Here is a 23,965-nt window from a genome sequence, read left to right on the forward strand (position 1 = left end):
ACAAAACCAAGTTCAGCAACCTCTTGCTTACATGTACCTCTCATACAGACAGGCTTTCTGTGTTCCCAGAGAGAGAAAGTTGCGCTCTTAGGGTAAGTTCACATGGAGATTTTTGGTCAGGATTTTGAGGCCGTATCTGCCTCAAAATCCTGACCAAAAAGACGGCTCCCATTGAAATCAATGGGAGTCACTCAGGAGTTATTTACAGGAGCCGGCTTGTTGAAGTGAGATGCTCATTCTTCAGGCCGTTTCGCCTCACGATTTGGCCTGAAGACACACCCTCCTCCAGACTAGACCCATTCATTAGGCTTAATCCGGAGTGGAGTACGTGGCTGGATGCCAGAGCAGTGCACTGGCTTTCAGTCGCGGCTACCCGGCTTTTGGACCGGAACCTGAGGCGGTCTCCACCTCAGGTTCCGGTCTAAAAAAACCCCTGTCAACTTACCTGTAGTCTTTTTTTAATACCTGCCCTTTCTGAATTAATTATTTCATTAATGAGCAGGTGAGGGCATGTGCCTGCTACTTCACATAGGAAAGGAATATGAGAACTACATCTCCTCTCCACAATAAATCTTGCACAAGTGGTTTTTTTTATATTAGCCACGCATATGTGTTAAAAAATGTACTGTATGTATGCATGTATTCAATGGTCTATATTTATTGTTGCTTGAGTGATTTTCATGTCGAGTATCATTTGATACCCAAACCCAGACACAGCTGTATACAACTGACAAACACAATTTAATCACAATAGTGATTAAATAGTTAATCACTATTACAGGGTTCACTCCTGGCTTGCAACCTTTGCAATGCAAATGTTAAAGGTTGCAGGGGAGCCTGCAGACAAACCTGCTGGTGAGTTGCAGCCATGTATTCACTGCATGGTGCTCCAGTCATTTTCAGATATTGCAGGAGAGCACTATCATTTGATGCCACTAAAGCACTTGATAGAGTTGAATAGAACTTTCTATTGGAAGTGATGAGATAATTGGACTAGAAAAAAAAAAGTCTTAAAGCTTCAAGCTTTATTTCTGTTTACTACCTAAATGCAATCAGATTGTGGATTAAATGTTAGATGAGGAGAAACTGTGTTTTGTTTTAAAAGGAAAACAAAGTGTATTAAAGAAAAAGAATTATAATGGAAGATTGTGAATATTGAAAGAGTCATCTATCCCAGAAATCTAATAAAGATGTAAAGTGGGGATAGTCTGAAATAATTACTTTGTGTTATAAAGGAAGACTAATTCACCGTTTACACTTTTGTTATGATTACCTCTTTTGAGGATTTGTACAATTAAAGTTAATATTTCAATAAAAATATGAGATTTAAAAAATAGAAAATTCACTTTAATCTTCTGGGCATCTGTTTTATTTTCAGCCAAGAACCAAGAGTAAGGAGTAGGGGTGTTTAACCAAAGGGTATGGCTCAATTTTTTTTATATTTACTGTAGCAGGCTACAGTGTCTCTCTCCAAAAAAAGAGAGAGACTTGCTAGTCAAGAAAAGGTGGGGGAGAAAAGCCAGAAGTTAGAAACCTATAGGCTCTGTATCAAATAACGTTTTTTCTCCGTTCCCTGTGCGATGTATACAACATTGTTTAAGGAATTTGAATAAAATCGTGTAGACTGTGGCAGGTTTATCTTATATTTACTTGTATGTTTATTGTTCTTAAACTGTTGATAAAAAGTAATATTCTGTCCATTCAGGGATATAGTAAGTGGGCGAGTCATTGATGGATCTGGCAAGACAAGACATGACAAACCTTGACCCCAATCCTCTAAATATCAATGTGTATGTTGGCACAGTCAACACTGAATAACAAACTCACATGAACAGGCTATTACTATGTAACAGAATATCCCATAAAGTAAGCACACAGCTACCGTACAGACTATTTTTTTTTCCACAGAAGTCTTTTCCGCAGCGTTTATTGGCTGTGGTTTGCTAAATGGGGCCTGAGCCTCAATGAGAATATGAATTGAACTAAGGATATAGCAAAGTTTCAACTCTGTCTAATTCTGTGCCCTCCACCTTTATGTACTCTTATCATAAAGGAATCTGAGAAGAGGAAAGATAAAAAGAAATATATAAGACTTGTAAAAAATTTTAAAAAAATTCTGCAAAGAAAGAGTAAGCAAGGGCAGACGCAATGTATATGCAAAACTGCCTATTTAATAATAACAACAATAAATTAGCAGTTATTTTTAATCCACCACATAAGTACTTTAAATTAGTGCACTTCTACAGATGTCTAACCATGTGCACATCTACCCATTAGTCTGCAGTTCTGTCAGGGAAGTAAAACTGTTCCAGTTGATAGATTCTGCATATCTAAACTTTTTTCTCATATTTTTGGCTAAGTCTCTTCTATATAATTGGTGATCTATTATCTTTACCTTTTATTTAAATTGGAAGAAATTAACCTTATTATTTTTTGTGTAACCCTCCCCTGTGGTCTTGTCAATTGGCCAAAAACTAAGGCTTCACCTGCCCTGTACTGTTTGACAAATAAAGAAAACTTTGTATTCAAGAGCCAAAATTTACAACTAACACTGCCAACTCCTTAAAAGTTATTTTTCAACCCCATATGGAGTTTTCAGCTGTCCGCAGTCTCCGTCTACTACACCAGCTTCTGATGCCTAGAGACTGCCAGAACAACTGATCTGTGCAGGTCCAGGTGTCGTTCCCCCACAGATCATATAATGATGGATAAAACCCCTTTAATATATCTCATAAGTAACTGAAACCAAAGGAGGATTTTCACATAAAACAGAGGAATGACAAACTCAAATCAAAACAAGGAAAAAACTCTGTGAAACTAAGGCTGAGGCTTTTTGCTGCAAATTTTGCTGTTTTTTTGGGCCAAAGTCAGGAGTGGATTGAGCAGAAGGTAGAAGTATAAGAGAGTCCTTGTTATCTCCCTTTCGTTTTGTAGCCATTTTTGGCTTTGGCTAACAAAACCACAGCAAAATGCACATAAAAAAAAAGCTGCATTTCTGCAACATGGCGCCTCAGCCTAAAAGTGTTTTTAAGAAAAATGTCAATTAATTATATATCTGTGAGTTTGTACAATGGTAAAACGCAAAACATTCATCAACATTAAATGAAACATGTTGAAGCATTATAAAACAATACTTACATATTCAGCTGTATCATCCTTCTCCCACTGAGCAAGAAAAAGCAAATAGAGGAAGAAAGAGTGATATGAATGGCAAGTGTCTAAGAGTGTATAAGTGCAAAAAGAACAATAGAAGAGGGAATAGTCACACAGATGGTGAACCTTGAACCTGAACACACTATAACTATGACATACAATCGGCACTCTTCTCATATGAATTTGTATCTTGTTAGCTCTCATTTGGCATCTTCCTTGTGACATTCCACTGCTTATAGGTAATATGGTCAAACAAGTTAACAAGGCATTGTCACAATTAGTACAGTACATTGCCCTGGGGATAATATGCCTCCTTGAGGAGAGAGCACCTTTGCAGGCATATGGAGACTTACAAAGCCATTTTCGCTCCACTGGGGGATTATGGGGAACATGCACATCTGTTTTCCAGGATGTAATTAGGAAAACAATGCCTCTGCTTGCTGCCCTCTATGGATAGCCCTCTGAAACGTCATGCATGACTTTTTCAACAAGCCTAATGCTATAATGCGAGGTTTAGCCAAATCAGTAAATCTATTCCAAAACAGAATCCCAGCTGTGGACAGCGCTGTTTCAAACTGGTTGGATCTCATCAGCACAGCATAGGGAAAACTGGTTTGGCTGATATGAGAGACTTATAGACCACTAGCTTCTGCCTGTAACTACATCTGTGGGTTGTTGGCATGTATGATCTGCCTAAATCTAGCCAATTGCTGCCGTTGATGGTTTGCATGCTCCGGCAGCATGCTTCGGCAGCTCTCAAGCTGTCCTGCTGCTGAACTTGTTTCTTGCACTGTGCCTGTGATTGTTCCGGCATCTCAGCAGCTCACTGGGACGCCATATAATGAGCGTGTTTTTGCCGTTGATGATCCGCCTGTTCTGGCGTTTCGGCAGCTCTTAAGTTGGGCTGGCACTGAAGTTCCTCGCACCGTGCCCGTGATTGTTCCGGCATGTCAGTAGCTCGCTGGGACACCATATAATGAGCGTATTCATCAAATTGCTGCCATTGATGGTTTGCCTGTTCCGGCATTTTGGCAGCACTTAAGCTGTCCTGCTGCTGAACTTGTTTTTCACATCGTGCCTGTGATTGTTCCGGCATCTCAGTAGCTCAATGGGACGCCATATAATGAGCGTGTTGTTGGTGTTGATGATCCACCAGCTCCAGCGTTTCGATAGCTGTCAAGCTGGACTGCCACTGAACTCGTTCCTTGCGCTGTGGCCTTGATTGTTGTGGCATCTCAGCAACTCGCTGGGACGCCATATAATGAGCGTGTTGTGGGCGTTGATGATCCGCCTGCTCCGGCATTTCAGCAGCTCTCAAGTTGCCCTGCCACTGAACTTGTTCCTTGCACCGTGCCTGTAATTGTTCCAGCATTTCAGCAGCTCGCTGTGATGCCATATAATGAGTGTGTTGTTGGCATCGATGATCCCCCTCAGCTGCGCTCGAGGAGAACTCTGTGACTTCTGGCTGCCTTCATAGCTCTTGTTGTTTGCGACAAATTAGATTTTCTTTTTCCCGGCATGTTTATAATTGAGAAACTGCCAATATGGATTAAAGGTATTCACCCATGTCAGTTTGTCTGCAGTGCCTGGACCAGATCAGATAATATGCTAATGCATGAACACTGAGTGCTAGTGTGTGGTTACACAGAGAGATAACAGCCCTGGCTTTCTCAGAAGCTCAGATAAGAAGAGTGTAATATAGTATATGAACATAAATTCATAACAGTTGTGAATCCATGTCATTTACCAGGATAAAATGTAGCCTGTGTTAATCGAGGTTATAATCTATCTATGTGCCGAATTTCATTCAAATCCGTTCAGACGTTTTTGCGTGATTGAGAAACAAACACACAAACATACAAACTTTCACATTTATAATATTAGTAGAATATCTCTCTTCATGGAGTGATATTATCCCCAGAACCTCTCATCTCAGCCAAACCAGTTTTCCCTACGCTTTGCTGAGGAGATCCAACCAGATCGAAACAGCACTGTCCACAGCTGGGATTCTGTTCCTTTTTGGAACAGATTTACTGCTTTGGCTAAACCTCACATCATAGCATTAGGCTTGTTGAAAAAGTCATGCATGATGTTTAAGGGGGCTGTCCCTAGAGGGCAGCAAGCAGAGGCATTGTTTTCCTAATTACATCCTGGAAAACAAATTTGCATATTTCCCATTAAGTACATTGCATGATTTAAGTAGCAGTACAGGCAATCTTCTCACCATTGCCTTTATTCATGAGTTATCCAATCCCCTGCAGTCCTTCACTGTATCATGTAACCAGCATTCTGACTGCCTGAATCTTCTAGTGTGTTTTGTGAGGACCAGAAACACATTAACTAATATTTAAAGTAAATTTGGGCAATCTAAAAAGGTCTCAGATTGATCACAGTGCTTCAAGTTGTCTATTAAATTTGGTGCATCTTTAGATTTTCAAGACTAACTCTATACCACATACTAGTCGGTATTCTTTGAGACAGAATCATTTTTAAAAAAAATTGGGGCACTTCTAATTTACGTTCTTAATGCAGCCCCTAAGAATCTAGGGAGAAATAGTACCAGGCTACTTCTTCATATTTTGACAACTACGAAATGGCTAGTTGCTCTTTACTGGTGTTGCACGGTCCCAACCCTCTCGTATGAATTTTTACAATGGCATACAGGAGCTGTGTTTCACTTCTTACAAATATGGCTCTATAAGGACTGCTTGGGACTGTTCTACCAACACTGCATGCCAATTGTCTTTGTTTTCATTATCATTTTGATTATCATTGTATTGTACTCTTGCTCTTGTCTATTGCTTTCCTGTATATTTCCCATATTTTCTTGTTTAGCTTTGATTGTTTATTTTAAACTAATTTTTAACACTATTATTTTGGAAAATTAATAATAACAAAGTGGATAGTAAAATAAAAATTGGTGCAATTTGGCAAATTTTAGCAATGCCCATTTTTAGTGTAAAGCCACATATCTTTCTGCGTTGTCACGCCCACTTTTCAATTGAGATGAAAATGATCTATTCTAAAACTAGATGCACCAAAAAGACAAATTACACCAACTTGTGCGAAAAAAAGATACTGGTAAGTAGATTATCTGCACTGCTGTTTACATCATTTACCTTACTAAAGGGCCAGAGAAAAATCATGTTTTGGGGAGTGCTTCTTTAATACATCAAAATATTAGAATCCAAAAGTGATCATCTCTATGAAATATATAATTTCCCACATTGCATTAGTGATTGAAACTCTGCATTTTAGTAATATATTTTGATTATATTTCTTTCTTATGTTCCAATACTAGCCTAGTTGATGTAATTTCCAAAAGTAGCATGGGCATGAATAAAAGCCTCCCATTCATTGACAGCAATTTTATTTTAGAAATGGAACAGGATTAAAAAAAACATTAAAAATATCTATTTAATTCTACAGTGATTAATCTTTGACTACATAAAATCATAATGTATTTTCTTATTGTGGACATCTTCTCATGCAAGAACAAAGTGGAAGGCAGGGACAATGCATGCACTTGAAGATAACCAGGTACAATAAGGAAATCATGGCTAGTTTTCTGACAAGTGCCATACCATAGAAAGGTTTTATGGGCATATCCATTGGCAATCAAGATAAAAGACTGTTACCGATAAGACAGAGAAAATCTTTAAGGCCGGGTCCTCACATTGCGAAAACGCAGTGTTTGGCCTTGGTGGAAACAGTGCAGCAAAAAATATCATTTTACGGTACCTGCAAAGTGAATGAGACTCTGGCTAAACCTATCAACACACTGCAGAAATTTTTTTTTTTTTCGCATTTTGAAAAATGCAAGGGCAGTACGGTGTTTTGCGTATAGGTATAATAGGGGCAGAAAATCCGCTGAAGAATATTTGTATTTCCACCTCAGTTTTTTTCGCAGCAATTCACTACATGGAGCTTTAGCCTAAAGGGGTTTTCTCATCTCAGGATTTCAGCTGCCCCCATGTCTACTCTCCCTTCACCTGGTTTTCAGCTCAATCTTGCAAAGAGCAACCAATTGCTATCAATATTACAGTTATCTTTGGATTTGCATACACAGATAACAGAGATACTGCTAAAGAAACTTATCTAGTCCTTATCATTGCTTAACACCCTCCCTACAACCGCCATAATGGTACAGCTGATGTCAGGTATTTAAAAATGGTGGCCACTCTGGAGCTGAGCTGCTGCCATCGCTGTCAGGTCTCTGCTGTATTAAGCAGAAGGGACACCATGCTAATACTCTCAATTAGTACTCACATGCCCTTTAGGAAATTTAATAAAGTAAAAAGTTCAAAAACAACCGATCTACACACTTATGAAAATATTTTTCACATGTGGTGAACACCACAGCGGGACACAAAAAAAAAAATGAAAAGAACCGAACCGCCATTTCTTCACCCCTGATAAAAAATTTAATAAGAAGCGATCAAAGCAAAAAAAAGATATTCCCCAAACCAGTACAACTATTAAAGTACATCTGGCAAAAAAACAGACACCCTATGCATACATAGTAGAATAAAAAAAATTCTGGGTGTCAGAATATGGGGACTCCAAGGAAAAAAAAAATTTTTGCGAAGTTTTGGATTTAAAACATAAAAAAACTATATAAATTTGTTATCCTTTGAATTGTAGCCGACCCATAGAATACAGGGGAAATGTAATTTCAGCTACACAGTAAAAACAAAGCCCGCAACAAAGATGCACAAATGCAGTTTTTCTCTAATTCCACCCCATGTTGAATTTTTTTCCAGCTTCCCAATACATCATACGGAATATTAAATAATTCCAGTATGAAGTACAATTTGTCCTGCAAATACACATTTGAATATAGTTATATTTGTGGGAAAACCCCTTTAAGTCCAAGTAGCAACTAAGAAAAAGCAATCACAGTCATTATACTAGGAATAAATGACATGGATACAAAAGCCTGACTGCTAAGCTTGAGCTAATGATTTTCTTAATTTTTTTAATTAACATGTTTCTCTTTTTATTTTTTTAATTAATTAATTCTTAAGTCAACTCTTTACATGAAATACATTACAGTTGTCCAAAAGTTTCTAAGTTTCTCACCTGAGCATCTGCAAGCATAACATCTCTTATGTGGGGAAGCCCTTTTGCCTCTCCGTTTTCCATTTTAACATAGTGTATTTGGTAGCCTCGAATTTGCCCATGTTGGCGATTTTGAACAGGAGAACGCCAGAATACTTTAATGGTGGTCGAGTTCAGTACTTCCACCTCAACTTTTCGTGGTGGAGCACTAGGCACTGGAAAGGAAAACAATGTCTTTTTTTTCACAGAAAATACAATATTCCAAAGACTTAATACTTGTTTGAGAGAAAGACAAAAATAATACATTTCAAATTTTATTTGAGGTTAAGCTTCAATCACAACACATAAAGGGTAATAAAATTAATAGAATAAGAGAATTACCATCTTCATCAGTGCGAACAACAACGGGCGAGCTTTCAGGGCCAGGTCCCACAGCAGTATGCGCCACAACGGTTATACGATATTCAGTCCACTTTTCTAGAGCTTCTAAAAGGATCTCAGTTGTTTGAGGTGGAATGTCTTTCACTTCTTTAGGTACTGGGTCCTCGGAGTCCAAAACACCATAATGCACGCTGTATCCAGCAAGAATGCCATTGTGACTTTCTGCGGGGGGTGGCTGCCAACTTACCAGTATTGTTGTAGACTTTGTGCTGACACACTTTACATCTTGAGGGGGGGCAGACGGTTCTATGAGAGGACAGTTAAGGGCAGGAGGGATAGGGCAAGCAGAGAAACAAAAGATGGGAAAGATAAAAAAAATGGAACAGAAAAAAAAGGAAAACAACTCAAAAAAATAAAAAGAAAACAACAAAAACACAAATGTTTAACTAAAGAGGTCAAAATGGAACATAAGGGCAAATTATAAAGAATTTCTGAACATTTTAATTTACTTGTAGTACTTTTTGGGCTCAGCTAATGTAGTGTATATATAATTAGTTTACATTATTTGATTACCTAAGAGTCCTAAGTGTGTAATATATACTAAGTCAACTGCAAAGCAGGATACATAATGTACATGTTTACGGGAACATGAAGTCTGTGTGCTAAAGATTTTCCACTTCTATTAGTCACTTGCTAATTTCTTATATTATCATATCATACTATATTTTTTCAGTATGACATCCAGTTCTTAATGCGGTGTCATTATTTTACAAATGTTCATTTTTTTTACTTTAATTTACCTAATTTCTGCAGGCTTTGTCCTGTGTGCTGTAGTAGGCCTAAAACTTATCTCCCTATATTGTATGTGACTGAACTATGTATGCAATCCGGTAAAGACTACGGATCAGTCACAACTTTAGCTGTAAGAAGATTTTGTAATCTTTAAAATGGAAATGACAAAACAAATAAAAATGAAAGTGAATGACTACATAAAATGAATAAATAACACTAGAATTTGTGTAGGTTCCATTTGATCACCTACCTTTACATCATGAATATTTATACAAGACTTTCTGGCAATATTTGATAGGAAAACGAGATCAGACTTAACTTCTGTGGTTGTTTGATATATTTTAATGCGTAAAACCTCTTAAACTTCAAATAATTTTCTTGGAGATCTGACACAATTTTATAAATCATATCATCATAATATTATAGCTGTTTCAGATTAAACTATTGGATTAAACAACAGTCTTTAGTATGGGTAACTATTATTGAAATGAAAGTCCCATTGTTAGAACTATCTTTAAAACAATCAGGCGGAAGTGTTCTGACCTCGTAAACCTTAAAGGGAGCTTACATCAACATAATGTCACAATTCTCCAAGTCTGCTTAGTTCAACACGTGCCATTCTGTTTACGGCCATACCCACGGGTTACTTTGAGTTTGATACTTTAAAAAGGATGCAAACCTGTATTTATAATTCCAGTTCAAGACACAAAGGAATTTGGAAAATCCAACCAAAACACTCCTGAGCTTTCAAAAGGGTCAGTCTGTGAAAATTTCTGGAGCTTCACTTTTTACTCACCTCTTCTGCTTTACGGCAATCTGGCTGATGTCCATACTCAAAGAAATAGCTTTACTGAGCATTTAACCCTTGAAGTACCAGTTGATTTGGGCATCTCATGTGGACAATATAATTTGGTTTTATGTTCGTGACTGAATAGAAATAGCCTAAGTAAATAAATTAGTTGGCATTCACTATTCCATTCTTGGTACTTAAAGAGTTAAAATACGGCTTCTTCAGAAAAAAAAATATAGATATACTTTACCTTTAGTTTAATGGATTTTACTTTAAGCTTTGATGCTGTTAGAGCTTACAGCCTAGATATATTTGAAGTGAGGCTCAAGGACAAAGAAGTTTTCTTAAAGCAGCACAGAGTGCATAAAAAGCAAACTAATGGAAAGGAAAGGGTGTTAGGGATGATGCAAAAATGGCATGCATGTAAAGCAAAGCATTAATGTCGAAAGTAAGAAAGAAAGAAAGAAAGAAAGAAAGAACAGACAAAATGGACAGTACACTCTTCTCTCACAACACATACATACAAGGTTAACAGTGATGAGTGAACCAAAACCTAAAGAAGAAGCACAAAGGGGTCTGTACCAAGCTACATCAGCATTTTCCAGTCAAGAGGTGTCTTGATGATCCAGATGTCATCCAAAAAGGATTTTCCAACCAATGATACCTTGAAAAGCTTGAAACTAGTTTATAATAATTATTTAAATGACTGATATTCACCATAGTTTTAGTGCCTTAAGTGCTTTAATGGTAAACCAATATCGGTTCTAGGGACCTGAAGCAGAGTGTGGGTAAAGTTAGCAAACACATTAATATTTTACAGTCATCTCGATAATGCATTCATCATGACCACTCGAAAAATAATCCAGAAATCTATACATTGTGTTACAGAACTGAACTTATGAAAAATAAAAGATTTGAAACATGGTGGCCTAAATTGTGAAATATCCTAGTTATTAAAATAGCTGGGTGAGTTACAGGGGTGAAAAAAGACAAGACACAAAAAGAACAGCTGCCACAGCCACTCATGCAGTGAAGAACAACTCATACAAAGGCAACGGTCTGTGAAAAGTTCAGGTTTATTGCCATAAAGGGAAATCTTTCCCCACAGTAACAGCAACATTCCAATCCATTAAACTAAAATGACCAAGATTTACACAGTCAATATTCCATTGTGATTAATGTAGTAAAAAGGCCATACCACATCCGCAGACTGCCAAATATTACACTGGTTAATACGTGTATAGCAGAAAGAAAGGGACAACTCCAGTAAAGAGCACAGCCCAGATAGCAGGAGGTGGATTAATGCTGGAAGAAAGGAATGCTTCATTCTATTCTAACCACACAGCAACATCATCTTGCATGCTAATCGATGAAGGAGATGAATGACATGATGGCCAGAAGCACATGACCACCATCATCTAATTTCTATATATGACTGGATTCACACAATCTATGAATTTCAGGCTTTAAAACGGAAATACTTGTGATCAGATACGTTTATGATCTTATGCCATGTCATATGGAATATGTATAGAAAACATAATTGCTCTCAGCCTTCTACTTTAACCCTTTCAGGACCAAGGTCTTCAGAGGTCTGATTCTCCAGAGCAAAATTTCACCTTGGCTAAATAGTTTTGTTCATTTTTGCAGCACAAGTAAAGCTTTATTAATATACCAAAACAAAAACTATTTTTTGTTATTGAGGCAAAATGTTTTTAAAATGTAAATTTTAATTTTTTTTCTTTTAAAATATCAAATATGTGTGATTTCCCCGACATATGTTGTTGCTGCAATATCCAAGAAAACAATCACCATATTTATTGCCAATGGAGGAAATGTATCAAGACCAATCTTGGCATCCCCTGTGCCAATTGAGAATGCAGCTCATTTATGATGAGCCACACACTTGGTCATAAATTAGGAGCATATTCAAGGTGTCAGTGCACCTAGTCTGATATCTGGCATATCTGTTCCATTTACTACACTGGTTGCCCATCCATCACAGAAGACACTTTAAACTTCTAATACTCATCCACCCTAAACCCTATATCTCCTCTCTCGTCTCTGTTTCACACCCTACTCTACCCCATCACTCCATCTTGTCAATGACCCTAGACTATCCCCTGTTATCCAAACACACCACTCGGATCTCCAAGCAATTACTCAAGCTGCATTGGTTATCTAGAATGCTGTACCCTGGACAATCATATTAATACCCAAAATCCACAGTTTCAAATATGGGCTAAAAACACATACAGCTTCATTTCTATTACTTTACCTCTTAAAAGATGGCTGAACGTTTGTATCAAACAAGCACCTTTACCTCTATTTCCTCACAGATTTTTAGGTCGTTTGAACAGGGCCCTTGTTTTTATTGTTTGACATGTTATTTTGTTACACTGTAATGTCTGATATTGTCTGTTCATGTACCCTTTGATTTGTAAAGCTGCAGAATATGTTGGAGCTATACAGTGAACCACCACAATTTTCTATATTTCTGCATAAATTTGAGCTATAACTAAAACCTTTTTTCAAAACACTTCTCACTTACATCAAAAAGCTCTATTTTGGTCTCATCCATCCACAAAACATTGCTCCAATATCCTTTCGACTTACCCATGTCAACTTTAGTAAACTGTAGTCGGGCAGCAATCTTGTCATGCAAATTGTTGCTCAGTGCCCTCCTGATGGTGGACTAATGAACTCTTACATTAGTTAATGGGAGAAAGGCCTTTTAGACTATTATAAGCCATGCTCTTAGCCTAATCTATTTGTAACCATTTCCAGCTTGGCAAGCATCAACAACTGTACTGCATTCGAGGTCTTCAGAAATGTCCTTTGTCTGTGCAGTGATGCACTTCACATGTCGTGAAGATCAGACTTTGATAGAAGCTTGTTCTTTAAATAAAACAGGTCGCCCACTCAAACCTAATTGTCAACCCATTGATTTCAAGTTATCTGCTAATCCTAAAGGTTCACATACTTTTGCATTCACAGATATGTGATATTGGATTATTTTCTCCTATTAAATACATTGATGAAATTAATATTGTTGACTCTGAATGTGATGTAATGTTCAAATTTATGCAGAAATATAGATTATGAAGTATTCACTAAATTTCACTACAAGCACCACTGTATAAGTAAGAATTATTAGTATTATTATTGTTATTATTATATCACTTTATTTAATATATTAATGTTCACTTTCTACCTGACATTACTCCGGGCATTAAAATCATGTGTTTGTAAATTATAGATACAAAATCATAGACCCTGCCTCTTGTGACAGGTTCTGTATACTGAAAAATTTAATTTATATTAAAATATAGTTTTAGGTTAACCATTTACTATATTAGGCTGTTCATTTATGTGAGAAAAATGATAGTGAAAACTGAAGAACTGAATTACATTCAGGCTTAGGGCCCGTTCACACAGAGATTAAGGGCGCGCAATCTAGCACGTGTACACATGTCACAGTTTGCGCGCTGAAATCAGATTCCATTCATTTCAATGTTGGGTTACGGGCGTATAACGCTCGTAATTTTGCGCGCATAGTTTTGCAGGCGCAAAATTATGCGCGTTATACGCCCTTAACCTGACATTGAAATGAATGGAATCTGACAGGTATATACGTGCCATACTGCACGCCCGTAATCTCTGTGTGAATGGGCCCTAAGGCCCTATGGAAAAACCGTGGCAGCAATGCATCGCGGCTCTTCCTGCAGCGCATTAGGCAGAAAGTTCAGAGTTTTCCTCCGGTGACTTTCTGTTACAATTATACCTATGGGGAAATCGCTGTATGTATAATTGACATGCTGCGATTTCCAAAACCGCACTGGTTTTTGGAAATCGCAGTTTTTACTGCAAAGTGGGCATGGGATTCACTAGCATCCCATCCACTTTGCCCTTACTGTAAAACTGCCTAAGGCTGAAGGCCAACGATGCGGAAAAGCTTCTCTTTTTGTTGCAGATTTGGATGCAGTTTTTTAAGACAAAGGCAAGACTGGATTAAGCAGAGAGGAAAAATGTGTGTCCTTTGTATTTTCCTTTCCTTTTGTAATCACTGCTTGGTTTGTTTTTTTTAAAAAAAAGCAGCAAAATTTTCAAGTAAAAAAGCAGCTTTTCTGCAACATGGGGGCCTCAGCCTAAAGGGGATGATCATGAACAAAAATTAATGACCAATCCTTAGGTGACACTGGCTCCTGCTTTAGGCTGAAGCACTATGATGCAAAAACGCTGCTTTTTATAGTACCCACAGAAAAAATCCCATCCCTACTTTATAGTAAAAAAATGATTTCCAAAACCATCACAGTTTTGGAAATCACAGCATGTCAATTACACTGATGGTTTCCCTATAGGTATAATTGAAGCAGAAAGTCAGCAGAGGAAACTTCTGCAAACTTTCTGTCCATAGCGTTGTGGGAAGAACCGTGTTGCTGGTGCACTTTTTCCTGTATCGATTTTTTGCTGCAGGAAGACACGTGGGGCCTTAGATTAACAAAATTTATGATCTGCTATGTTGCTTGAATCACAAAGGTTGTACTGTTTTCCAATTCTAATGGCAACTGACATGACTGTCTAAAAGCTCATCTCCTTGCAAAAGAGACAAGTAGAAACAATTGTGACAGCTCTGTCTGAAAATGCCAGAAAAAAAAAATGTTTTCTGGTTTATGAAAATAAGGCTTGGAGTCTTTATGATGAAATGATAATTTTACATCGTATTTCTGCCTTAAACAATTCCACACATTTTTTAAAATCCACCTGCTGTTACTGAATAAGACCTATCATTGTATACCTCTAGAACAGTTGAGTCAAACAGTGGGCCAAAATTAAAAACTTGGACAAATTTACGGGCCAACCTTGGTATTTGTTGAAAAAATGTCTACAATTGAGAAAGATTTTCCTTCTCAAATATTAGCTATATTGATGAACCTTTTCATATGGCTTAACCCCCTCGTGAAAAATTAAGCAATAGTAGGTCATGGGAGGCGTTCCATTCCGCATCATGTGTTCAGGAGAAATTGTGTAACAAACTGTGGGGTGACTTTTCTTTAACCCTTTCTAAAAATGAAAATTTAGGGCTAAATGGACGGTTTATTGGGGAAAAAAAAATATTTTTTCCTTTTTACATCTCAGTACTAGAGATGAGCGAACAGTGTTCTATCGAACACATGTTCGATCGGATATCAGGGTGTTCGCCATGTTCGAATCGAAACGAACACCGCGTGGTAAAGTGCGCCAAAATTCGATTCCCCTCCCACCTTCCCTGGCGCCTTTTTGGCACCAATAACAGCGCAGGGGAGGTGGGACAGGAACTACGACACCGGGGGCATTGAAAAAAATTGGAAACAGTCATTGGCTGCCGAAATCAGGTGACCTCCATTTTAGACGAATAGTGGATTTCAAATCCGGGTCATATGAGAATGTGAACTTTGTGACTATGAGACAGGGATAGCTGTACAGGCAGGGATAGCTAGGGATAACCTTTATTTAGGGGGGAATGTTATTAAAAATAACTTTTTGGGGCTCTATCGGGTGTGTAATTGTGATTTTTGTGAGATAAACTTTTTCCCATAGGGATGCATTGGCCAGCGCTGATTGGCCGAATTCCGTACTCTGGCCAATCAGTGCTGGCCAATGCATTCTATTAGCTTGATGAAGCAGAGTGTGCACAAGGGTTCAAGCGCACCCTCGGCTCTGATGTAGCAGAGCCGAGGCTGCACAAGGGTTCAAGCGCACCCTCGGCTCTGATGTAGGAGAGCCGAGGGTGCACTTGAACCCTCACTCTGCTTCATCAAGCTAATAGAATGCATTGGCCAGCGCTGATTGGCCAATGTATTCTATTAGCCTGATGAAGTAGAGCTGAATGTGTGTGCTAAGCACACACATTCAGCTCTACTTCATCGGGCTAATAGAATGCATTGGCCAGCGCTGATTGGCCAGAGTACGGAACTCGACCAATCAGCGCTGGCTCTGCTGGAGGAGGCGGAGTCTAAGATCGCTCCACACCAGTCTCCATTCAGGTCCGACCTTAGACTCCGCCTCCTCCGGCAGAGCCAGCGCTGATTGGCCGAAGGCTGGCCAATGCATTCCTATGCGAATGCAGAGACTTAGCAGTGCTGAGTCAGTTTTGCTCAACTACACATCTGATGCACACTCGGCACTGCTACATCAGATGTAGCAATCTGATGTAGCAGAGCCGAGGGTGCACTAGAACCCCTGTGCAAACTCAGTTCACGCTAATAGAATGCATTGGCCAGCGCTGATTGGCCAATGCATTCTATTAGCCCGATGAAGTAGAGCTGAATGTGTGTGCTAAGCACACACATTCAGCACTGCTTCATCACGCCAATACAATGCATTAGCCAGTGCTGATTGGCCAGAGTACGGAATTCGGCCAATCAGCGCTGGCTCTGCTGGAGGAGGCGGAGTCTAAGGTCGGACCTGAATGGAGACTGGTGTGGAGCGATCTTAGACTCCGCCTCCTCCAGCAGAGCCAGCGCTGATTGGTCGAGTTCCGTACTCTGGCCAATCAGCACTGGCTAATGCATTGTATTGGCGTGATGAAGCAGTGCTGAATGTGTGTGTGCTTAGCACACACATTCAGCTCTACTTCATCGGGCTAATAGAATGCATTGGCCAGCGCTGATTGGCCGAATTCCGTACTCTGGCCAATCAGCACTGGCTAATGCATTGTATTGGCGTGATGAAGCAGTGCTGAATGTGTGTGTGCTTAGCACACACATTCAGCTCTACTTCATCGGGCTAATAGAATGCATTGGCCAGCGCTGATTGGCCAGAGTACGGAATTCGGCCAATCAGCGCTGGCTCTGCTGGAGGAGGCGGAGTCTAAGATCGCTCCACACCAGTCTCCATTCAGGTCCGACCTTAGACTCCGCCTCCTCCAGCAGAGCCAGCGCTGATTGGCCGAATTCCGTACTCTGGCCAATCAGCACTGGCTAATGCATTGTATTGGCGTGATGAAGCAGTGCTGAATGAGTGTGCTTAGCACACACATTCAGCTCTACTTCATCGGGCTAATAGAATGCATTGGCCAATCAGCGCTGGCCAATGCATTCTATTAGCGTGAACTGAGTTTGCACAGGTGTTCTAGTGCACCCTCGGCTCTGCTACATCAGATTGCTACATCTGATGTAGCAGTGCCGAGTGTGCATCAGATGTGTAGTTGAGCAAAACTGACTCAGTACTGCTAAGTCTCTGCATTCGCATAGGAATGCATTGGCCAGCCTTCGGCCAATCAGCGCTGGCTCTGCCGGAGGAGGCGGAGTCTAAGGTCGGACCTGAATGGAGACTGGTGTGGAGCGATCTTAGACTCCGCCTCCTCCAGCAGAGCCAGCGCTGATTGGTCGAGTTCCGTACTCTGGCCAATCAGCACTGGCCAATGCATTTCTATGGGGAAAAGTTAGCTTGCGAAAATCGCAAACTGACAGGGATTTCCATGAAATAAAGTGACTTTTATGCCCCCAGACATGCTTCCCCTGCTGTCCCAGTGTCATTCCAGGGTGTTGGTATCATTTCCTGGGGTGTCATAGTGGACTTGGTGACCCTCCAGACACGAATTTGGGTTTCCCCCTTAACGAGTTTATGTTCCCCATCGACTATAATGGGGTTCGAAACCCATTCGAACACTCGAACAGTGAGCGGCTGTTCGAATCGAATTTCGAACCTCGAACATTTTAGTGTTCGCTCATCTCTACTCAGTACTAATAAAATCTGTGAAACAGTTGTGTGGTCAAAATGCTCACTATACCCCTTTATACCCTCATTGAGGGGTGTAATTTCCAAAATGGGGTCACTTTTGGAGGATTTCCATTGCTTCGGTACTATCGGGGCTCTGTAAATAAGATATGGCACCTGAAAACTATTCCAGCAAAACCTGCTTTTCAGCTGCCCAGTGTCGCTCCTTCTCTTTTACGCGCTACTATGTGCCCATACATCAGTTTACACCCAAATGAGAACTGAATTGGTCCCTAACAAAAGGTTTCGGGAAATTTTCTTGCAAATCTGGAAAATCTCTATTCAACTTGTAAGCCTTCTAACATCCTAAAAAAATTAAAGGCCCATTCAAACATGATGTCAATATAAAGCAGACATATGGTAGATGATATTTATTAATGTATTTGGGTGGTATACCTAGCTGTCTGAAAAGCACATAATGAATTTTTTTTTGGAAACTGCAAATTATTCCAAATTTCCATCAAATTTCCTAATTTTTTATCAATAAATGCAAAAAAATATTGATCAATGTTTACCATTAACATGAAGTACAATGTGTCATGCAAAAAACACTCTCAGGGCCCCTTCACAAGGCGTAAGCGCTCGGCTCATTCCGAGCCGTACACGCAAGCGCTTCTAAACACTTCCCATTCACTTCAATGGGAGCGCTCGTAAAGCCGGCTTTACGCCCCTTCACATGGAGTTTACGCTCCGTGTACTCAGTCTACGCTCGGTGTTTTCTGTACATTTTACACGTGTAAAAATACACGTGTAAAATGTAGTTAGCCATTGAGTTCAATGGGATGTTCGTATAACGATCGTCTACGAACATGCCATTGAACTCAGTGGCTAACTACATTTTACATGTGTATTTTTACACGTGTAAAATGAACAAAATGAGAGGAGCGTAGACAGAATACACGGAGCGTAAACTCTGTATGAAGGGGCCCTCAAAATCACATGGGTAAGTTAAAGCATGTCAAAGTTTTTGCCATATAAAGTGACACAAGTCAATTTTGAAAAATGGGGCCTTGTCCTTAAGGTGTTTTATGGCTCCTTGAGGGTTTAAACATAGAAGCTTAATACAGTTTGCTACACTCTGATCACTACTAAACACTCTAGTAGACATTTGGTATGTTACGGGCCAAATATAATTACCCTGTGGGTCATATTTGGTCCATGAGCCAGAGTTTGTCATCTATGCTCTAGATAAAAACTTGTCCTGATCATGTGAGGAGTCATCAATATTTATTTTATGAAACCATAGAATTTGGTAATGGTAATGCCCTTGTTGAAGAGCACTGGAATCCTAAATGCTGAGACCAAACATGGACAATTTCTCATACTAAATCTCTGAGAACACCTTTTGTAATACTTGGATGATGATGGTCAGATCATTCAACCATAAATGCCTACTGAAAATTTCTGATATTAAACAAGGACAGAGTGCCAGAAAAGGCAGAAGGGTGGATGAAAAAAAGATATAGGTCAATCAGAAATCCTTTACATGATTTATTTTCCTGTACACAAAATGTGTACTGAGAATGTCTGCTTAGATCATTGTTAATATTGGATGTGCAGGCCTGGATTTTATTTTATTTTTTTTCTTCATTTTATTTTTTTGGAAAAATGTAATAGTTATGGCTATATGAGGTACTGTATATATAATAATCCGAAAGAACATTCAGTAAATTGAAATAAAATAAATACATTATGTCATAAAGCACTCAAGTAAATAGTAAGAAGCAAAAAAAAAAAAAAAGACTTTATCTAATCTACCCACAAAAGGGTTGATCCCATTTCCACAGTAAAAATGAAAGGCGACACTTACTAGACTGCATTGTGCGCTCTCTAACATCTGACGTCCAAGCACCTTGACCTTGACTAGAACGAGCAGCAAGACGAAATATATACTCTGTGTTGGGCTTTAGGCCTTCTACTAAATAGGATGTTGCGGGATCAAATGTCTTTCTGATCTGTTAAAAAATACAACATGAGAACACTATAACTACTATTAAGTACTATTACTATTCTTTATGAAAATATACATTGAATGTTCAAGGTAACATGTCAGGTAGTCTTTTCTACTCTAAACTGACCCTCTTTCCTATGGTTTGCCTCAGTAAGATTTCTTTTGCTGTAAAGTCATGCTATCAGCTATTAAAGCCTTAGATTGGAACCCTGACAGACCAGACATGTCACTCAAACCACAGAGGGTATTATTTAGTATAATGACTGCATGACTGGCTACCCTCCCCCCTCATGACTAGCTAAGGTAAAATGGCATATGCCAATATAAAATTTTAAATGGCTATAACATAATTCTTCAGCCACAGAAAACTTAGCAAGGGGCAACAAAGGGAAGGTCATTACTTGATACTACATGTGCTGGGGCCGGTTTAGGTTCCCTATAAGACAAGGAGAAAGAGGAAGAACATGGCATGACACATACTTATTCTGTATAAACCATACATAGATTAAAAATAGCCATAAGATAGTTATGTCATTACACTAATTTAACACAATGGAGTTTCTCCTAGGTAACTTTCAATCAAACAAGAAATAAAAAAAAATAAAATCAAATCATTTTTTAAGGGTGTAACTCAAAATTTTTAATACTGATTGCCTATTCTTAGGGTAGGTCATCAATGTTAGATCACAGGGAGCCCAACAACAGGCATTCCAATTAATCAAATGCTCCGATACTCCATACTACATAGTGGCCACAGTACTGCAGCTCAGTTTTAGAACTTACTGTGCTCTGAAGAAGTGATTTGTGAGGATGCCAGGTATTGAACCCCCACAAATCTGATACTGATGACCTATCTTAAAGATAGGCCTTCAATATCAACTTAAAGAACTCCTTTAAGCATATTATTTTACATTAATCAAAGGTTTATAAAGATATATAAATGGGAAAACATGCACAATAAAATATCAAGGCTAACTTTGCATCACTTGTTTGGAGGCTTTTACGGCGCCCGGTCCGAATATGATCAGACACTGACCGCTCATGCCAGATAATCATCTTTAGCACATTTCTCCACTGATAGTGATTAGAATTGGCAGGTTATAGGCCACTTCTCATTCCAGATTTGAGGAACAATTGTTGCTGTTTTTTCTTAAGTTATTATGGGAGTATTTTTAAAGGCGGACTGTGTCTTATGTCTTTCAATAGGTGCTACTTCAATTATTCTGGTGCAGATGGAATATGTTTTCTAGTTCACACCAATCCAGAGCAATCATTGCTGTTAATTTCAGTGGATTTATGCTTTATGCTGTCAGGTGGACAATCCCTGTGCTGACTTGGTGTTGGGGAAGGTGGTGAAAGGTCTGCATTAATTGTCAATTAAATAAAAGCTTTGGCTGCCCCTGTCATGAAGGTTGTGACTGTCGCTACTATAGGGAAGTTGTGTCTACAACTGCTATGGGAACATTCTGTCAGGGTCATAGGAGGAGGCCCTCACTGTTACAATGGCATTTGTTGCGGATATGGAGCACTCTGGCGGCCACTGTTAGTCTAGAATCACATCATACTTGTCTATTTCCTTATTTCCTTTAAGACCTTGGTTATGCTTCTAAGTGTAAGACAGTGTTAGATAAGTAGATTCTCCTTGCCCTTCTGTATACATTGCATAGGAGACATAGTAGTCTCCACCCATCAGCTCTAACATAACTAAGAATCAGAGAGAGCACATCGAGGGTAAAGCTGCAAAAAAAATAAAAATAAATTAGAATACCAACCATGTAATGGCTGGAATGTGTTGTTTCTTATGAACACTAAATTTACTATTGATTTATAATTAATTTATGCAAAAGGTGCTTCTTGGGGTATTCCCATTTCAAGGATGCTATCTATAATGCTAGCTAATGTAAATTCAAGTCAGATAATGTGACTCTCTGTTCTCTGAGGGGGAAGCTGAGTTATCTCGCTATGTACAGCTCTGCCAGCAGGGCAATCAGGTTAGCTAATTGCAGTTTGTTGATAAAGGCTTGGGCGGTGTGTCTGTATGTAAATGCAAAGATAACATTGAGTTTACCGCAATAAAGTTGTCCGGGAGCATGTAATTTTTTTCTTTCCAAACCTGTGTAATGTAATTTACATTTACTGTGCTTCTTTAATTTGCATTTATATTAGATTTCTAGTAATTATAATAAATAATCTCTCATGCTAGGCAATGTCTACATCTATTCAGGTACTTTATAACATCCATCAAGCAGTTGAAGCTCGCCCACCAGCTTGTTGAAGAACACAGGAAGTGAGAAGAAGAGAAACTAGGCAAAGTTGCTGAAAGAGGAAGATGGAATCTGGCCATCCAAATGAACCTATTAGTCTGACCATCCCTGGAAAGTTTAACAGGACCATATTGAGAAGTACTTCCATGCACCACCCTTTACTTCCACTGCAATAGCACAAAACAAATGTATCCTTAAGTCAGTATGCATAAGATTGGTATGAGTAGTATGTGGGCAGATCATAGATTCTAAGGGTGTATTACCTTTGCTGCCTTCACATTGTTCCTTATCTATGTATACTGTATATTTATTCCTTCTGTAATGCAAAAACAAAAAAACTTACCTCACTTCCTCGCTCTCCTTCTTTGTAGCAAACCTCATACTTCACAATACTGTCCTGACGAGGTGGGCTCCATGTCAGACTAATACTGGTTTCTGACTTGGCTTCAGCTCTGAAATTCATAGGCTGGCCAGGTACTGTTGCGATTTAATTTTATTATACAAAACAAAGTAAACATTATATAGTTAATATCTTTGACCTTACAGTGCTATAACATAGCTATTATTACAGTGTACCTGAACTTTCAAACAACTTTTAATTTTCTAGCAGCCTTTGTGATATTAATAAATGTATTATAATTAAATAAAGAATACTGGCTCCTTTCCATTAACTCCTGTACTGGCCCTTTGATAATGAGCCTGAAAGGGAGTCACTTCAAACAAACAGTTATATGTCCAGCACTATAAGGCAAAAAACAGTGGTTTTTATTTCATATGGAAGATGAGATTCTCTGTGTTATTCCCCCAAACATCACTAACTACAATCACAGTTGGGATTGGGAGCAGCCACATAAATATGCCAATCCCAACTGTGTTTTCAATTGGCGCTATCTTGTATGAACTGCAATTTTGGTGTCATACAAAAGCTGAAAATTTTATCTTTATGAATCATTGTTCTAGGTTTTATAATGCACATCATAAATCTGTTCAGTTCTGCATTGAAATCCACTTTCTTCCCCTTCTATATTCTGTTTGTCTATTGGTAGCTGAATTCAGTACAGGCTTCTCACTCTGTATAAGTCACTGTGTTCATATATAATGCAGGGAAGCTGAAGTTGGAGGCAGGTCACTTCAAACAGATATATCTATTTTAAAATGGAGAACTGGTTTTCTGATGTCAAATGAAAAGAAGAGATTCTCAGCTTTCATATGACACCAATATTGTAGTTCTACCTGTATTATTTCTACAGATTTCACCAGTTAAAACACAGTGGGGATTGGAGAGAGACAGCTGCATACAAATATGTCAATCCCAACTGTATTTTCAACTGGTATTATGTTTGAAAATTATACAGGTCGAACTGAGCTTTTGGTGCCATGCAAAATTTTAGTATCTCATCCTGCATAATACACTATGATTGTAGTTTTTAACTGGATTATGTTAGTGATATCTGTAGATATCATTGTGTTTTCAACTGGTAATATCTCTTGTGGTAAAATTAGCAAAACTGTGATCTTGCTGTTATATGAAACAAATCACTGTTCTACATTATGAAATGCTCAAGACATTCACAGATTTACAGATCTAAGAGAGCAATATATAAACAGGGAAATAATACCGAAGGGGTATAAAGTGCATTTCTGGCCGTCATATGAAATACTGTCACTGTTCTACATTATAAAAAGCTCAAGATATCTGTTTGAAGTGATTTCACGCAAAGGGATTGAAATTGGTTAAAAAGGATATGCAAGATCTATTAACGTCACAAATGTTGTTAGAATGACAAAAGTTGTTGGATTGAGTAAACTGAT

General features: G+C 38.7%; 1 protein-coding gene across 9 annotated transcripts in view; it reads right to left on the reverse strand.

The window, feature by feature from the left end:
• PTPRS (protein tyrosine phosphatase receptor type S) overlaps positions 1–23,965 on the reverse strand; it is a 240,959-nt gene that overhangs the window by 102,627 nt on the left and 114,367 nt on the right. For 5 of the 9 annotated variants that reach the window (XM_075281034.1, XM_075281026.1, XM_075281006.1 and 2 more), the window contains 2 exons: positions 22,497–22,630; positions 19,749–19,893 (listed from right to left, as the gene is read on the reverse strand). In XM_075281034.1, the coding sequence (XP_075137135.1) occupies positions 19,749–19,893; positions 22,497–22,630 (279 nt within the window). Of the gene's footprint in view, positions 1–3,138; positions 3,166–8,235; positions 8,430–8,595; positions 8,902–19,748; positions 19,894–22,496; positions 22,631–23,965 lie in introns of all 9 variants that reach the window. The other 4 variants (XM_075280970.1, XM_075280962.1, XM_075280989.1 and 1 more) reach the window with 2 other exon arrangements.

Source organism: Leptodactylus fuscus, chromosome 1 (genome assembly GCF_031893055.1).
Source record: "Leptodactylus fuscus isolate aLepFus1 chromosome 1, aLepFus1.hap2, whole genome shotgun sequence".
Lineage (NCBI taxonomy): Eukaryota > Metazoa > Chordata > Amphibia > Anura > Leptodactylidae > Leptodactylus > Leptodactylus fuscus.